Source organism: Gavialis gangeticus, unplaced genomic scaffold (genome assembly GCF_001723915.1).
Source record: "Gavialis gangeticus isolate Ggan-Ray unplaced genomic scaffold, GavGan_comp1, whole genome shotgun sequence".
NCBI lineage: Eukaryota > Metazoa > Chordata > Crocodylia > Gavialidae > Gavialis > Gavialis gangeticus.
In genome coordinates, this window is record NW_017729029.1 from 46,148,063 (window position 1) to 46,150,579 (window position 2,517).

Consider the following 2,517-nt stretch of genomic DNA (forward strand, 5'->3'; position numbering starts at 1 on the left):
ATCATTAAATGTGGATCCAGGGTTGGAAATCGGTGTTACCTTTGTTCTGCCATAAAATTTTTCGTTAAGGCAGAGGCCAAACAAACATGCATGCCCCTTACTGCACCACAAAATGCCCAAAATGTGTGGCCTCAACCTAAGTGGTAAAAGTTGGTGCCGCTCTTTTGTAGTAGATATCTTCAAAGCTCTGGCCAAGTTTCAGAGGCCTAATTCTGGGCATCCTGGGTATTCCCACTGTTGTGGCATGCAGGATTTGGGCCCCTGAAGCCCAGGAGTACCTGCCTAAGTTCCCCCATTTGCAGAGGCATGCCTGGAGTTTTATCCCACAGGGGCCAATAGTGCAGAACAACAGGCAAGGTCCGTTTCATCCAGTGAAGCAAATCAGCTGTGCTGGACACATTCAGGCACAGCTAATCAAATTAATTTGGTGACATCCATTGATACCTCAAATCAGCTTAGCTTTCACAAAATAAGGTAGCTATTCAGGCCCAAACCAATCTTAATCTCTTTTAGGTTACCACACACTAAAACTTTGATCTCTTGCCTTTAGAACTTCTAAGTAAGGGTCCACCACAAAAATCTTATTTCTATTCTGCATCTGACACCATAGCACACATACTATCACTATAGACAGGTACACAACAAACATAACAAGGTAGCATTTTTGCAACATGCGTAACACAAGATATTTATCTTAATTAAATAAATCTTAAGGTGTTTACAAAACCTCCCAAAGTATGGGAAGGAAGGAGAAAACATTGAACCAGGGTTGTCAGAACAAGTGTCAAATATGCTCTTAATTATTTCGCTGCAATTCAAGCCTCACACTGGAGGAGATTTAGAAACATCTATGTAGAATGGATGTTTTGTTATGAACTCAGCTCAAGCAGCAAGGTCTCTTCCACTTTCCAGAAAAGGCAAGCAACACAGTGATTCTAATTAAGCATTACCATCAGAGAATACCTGAAACATCAGTGTATGAAAAGCCAAGCACCTGTCATTCCTCTGGATACTAGCAATAGAATGAAAGCTGCAGTCAAGATTTTGAACCAATTAAGGAGGTGAGGTTTCTTTCTGAGAGTCTGATTTTACATTCTAAAAAAGAAACCAAAACCTAGTGTTTGGGTTCATTCTGACGACCCCAATTTCAACCCTGGTTAGAGACAAGTGTACCCATGCATATGCATGGTTGGGCAGATGGTAAAGGAGGTTCACAGCAAATAAGAGGGGTGCCTTTAGGTTGCTTACTTTTCTGCCAGCTCTTCAATGAACACAGTGACTGTGTTTCCATCCTGTCCGACTTCCTGGATATGAGCATTGTAATACTTACCTCCTGACTCCAGACGCACCTGAGGAGAGAGCGAGAGGCATATGGAAGTGTCACAGCTCATTGTCAATAGAACTTGGGTTCCCCCAACAAACGCTAATAAAAGAGTCTGTTTTTGTGCTAGCCAAACTCCACTGAGTTAGGCAAAGAGTTTTGGAATTCCCCAATGCAGCACTCCCTACTCATCCCAATACACACAGAGGATGAGAGGGATAAGTGATCCAATGGATGAAGAAAATAGCGCAGCACATCAGGAAATACAGTTTCCTGACAGTTTTCAAATGGCTTTATGGAATGCAAGTCGGACACCAGACAGAATGGCTTTTAAGAATGTGCAAAGAACAGAGTTGAGATGGACAGTAGGGTGAGAGATGAAACAAGAGGGAAAAAAAAAAGGCATTCTTTTAGAAACAGCACTACCTCAAACAGCAACTAATACAAAATGCTGAGAATCAAAGTAGAAGAAAGAACCAGGTCTTATTACTTAGAAACAGGTGAACTGGAAGCAAGTTGATCACCAACAAGAAAAGGTGCCACTTTGACACCCAAACTTGTTCACTCTGAAAGATTTTAAAAAATGACAATTTGGAGAGGGACAACCTTCACGCATCTGTTTTCTCCCACTTTTTGGAGACAAAGCATCTAGGCAAGCAGTTTCCTTTTGGCAGCTCTTGTTCCTCTCTTGCTACATCAGCACTCTGCCCTCCCCCTCCCATGTAATTAGGCATTTGTTGAAATGCTATGGCCAGTCTGCAGGACCAAATTAGCTGACGGAACTCAGCACAGGCCTAATCAATGCGCAGGTGCCCCAGCTCCTCTGCATTTTAGAAGTTCAGTCTGGAACTCCTGTACTTCCAGCATTTATAGCACTAGTCCCTGGTCCGATTCAAAGCTGCTTTTCTTTAGTACTATTTTCCATTTTTTAGATTTTATATAAAAAGGTATCATTTAAGAAAGTTAAATATATTTAAATAGGCATAATGAAAGAAGAAAATAATATATATTTGAACACCCTGCAAGCTGATAATTTTAAGACTTGGAATATATTCTATTTCAAGCAACTTTAAAAATTCATCATAACTGAATCTGCTGTAAGTACTAACCTGACACTTGTCTCCTAAATAGTACTGTCTCCCAGCAAACACCATGAAATCAGTTTTTTGAAGTTCTAAAAAAATAAGAAAAATTTT

General features: G+C 40.6%; 1 protein-coding gene across 1 annotated transcript in view; it reads right to left on the minus strand.

The window, feature by feature from the left end:
* The window catches only part of ALG13 (ALG13, UDP-N-acetylglucosaminyltransferase subunit), a 66,832-nt gene that overhangs the window by 43,144 nt on the left and 21,171 nt on the right, over nucleotides 1-2,517 (minus strand). Inside the window, exon 11 of the mRNA XM_019521519.1 lies at nucleotides 1,249-1,349. Within this exon, the coding sequence (XP_019377064.1) occupies nucleotides 1,249-1,349 (101 nt within the window). The remainder of the gene's footprint in view (nucleotides 1-1,248; nucleotides 1,350-2,517) is intronic.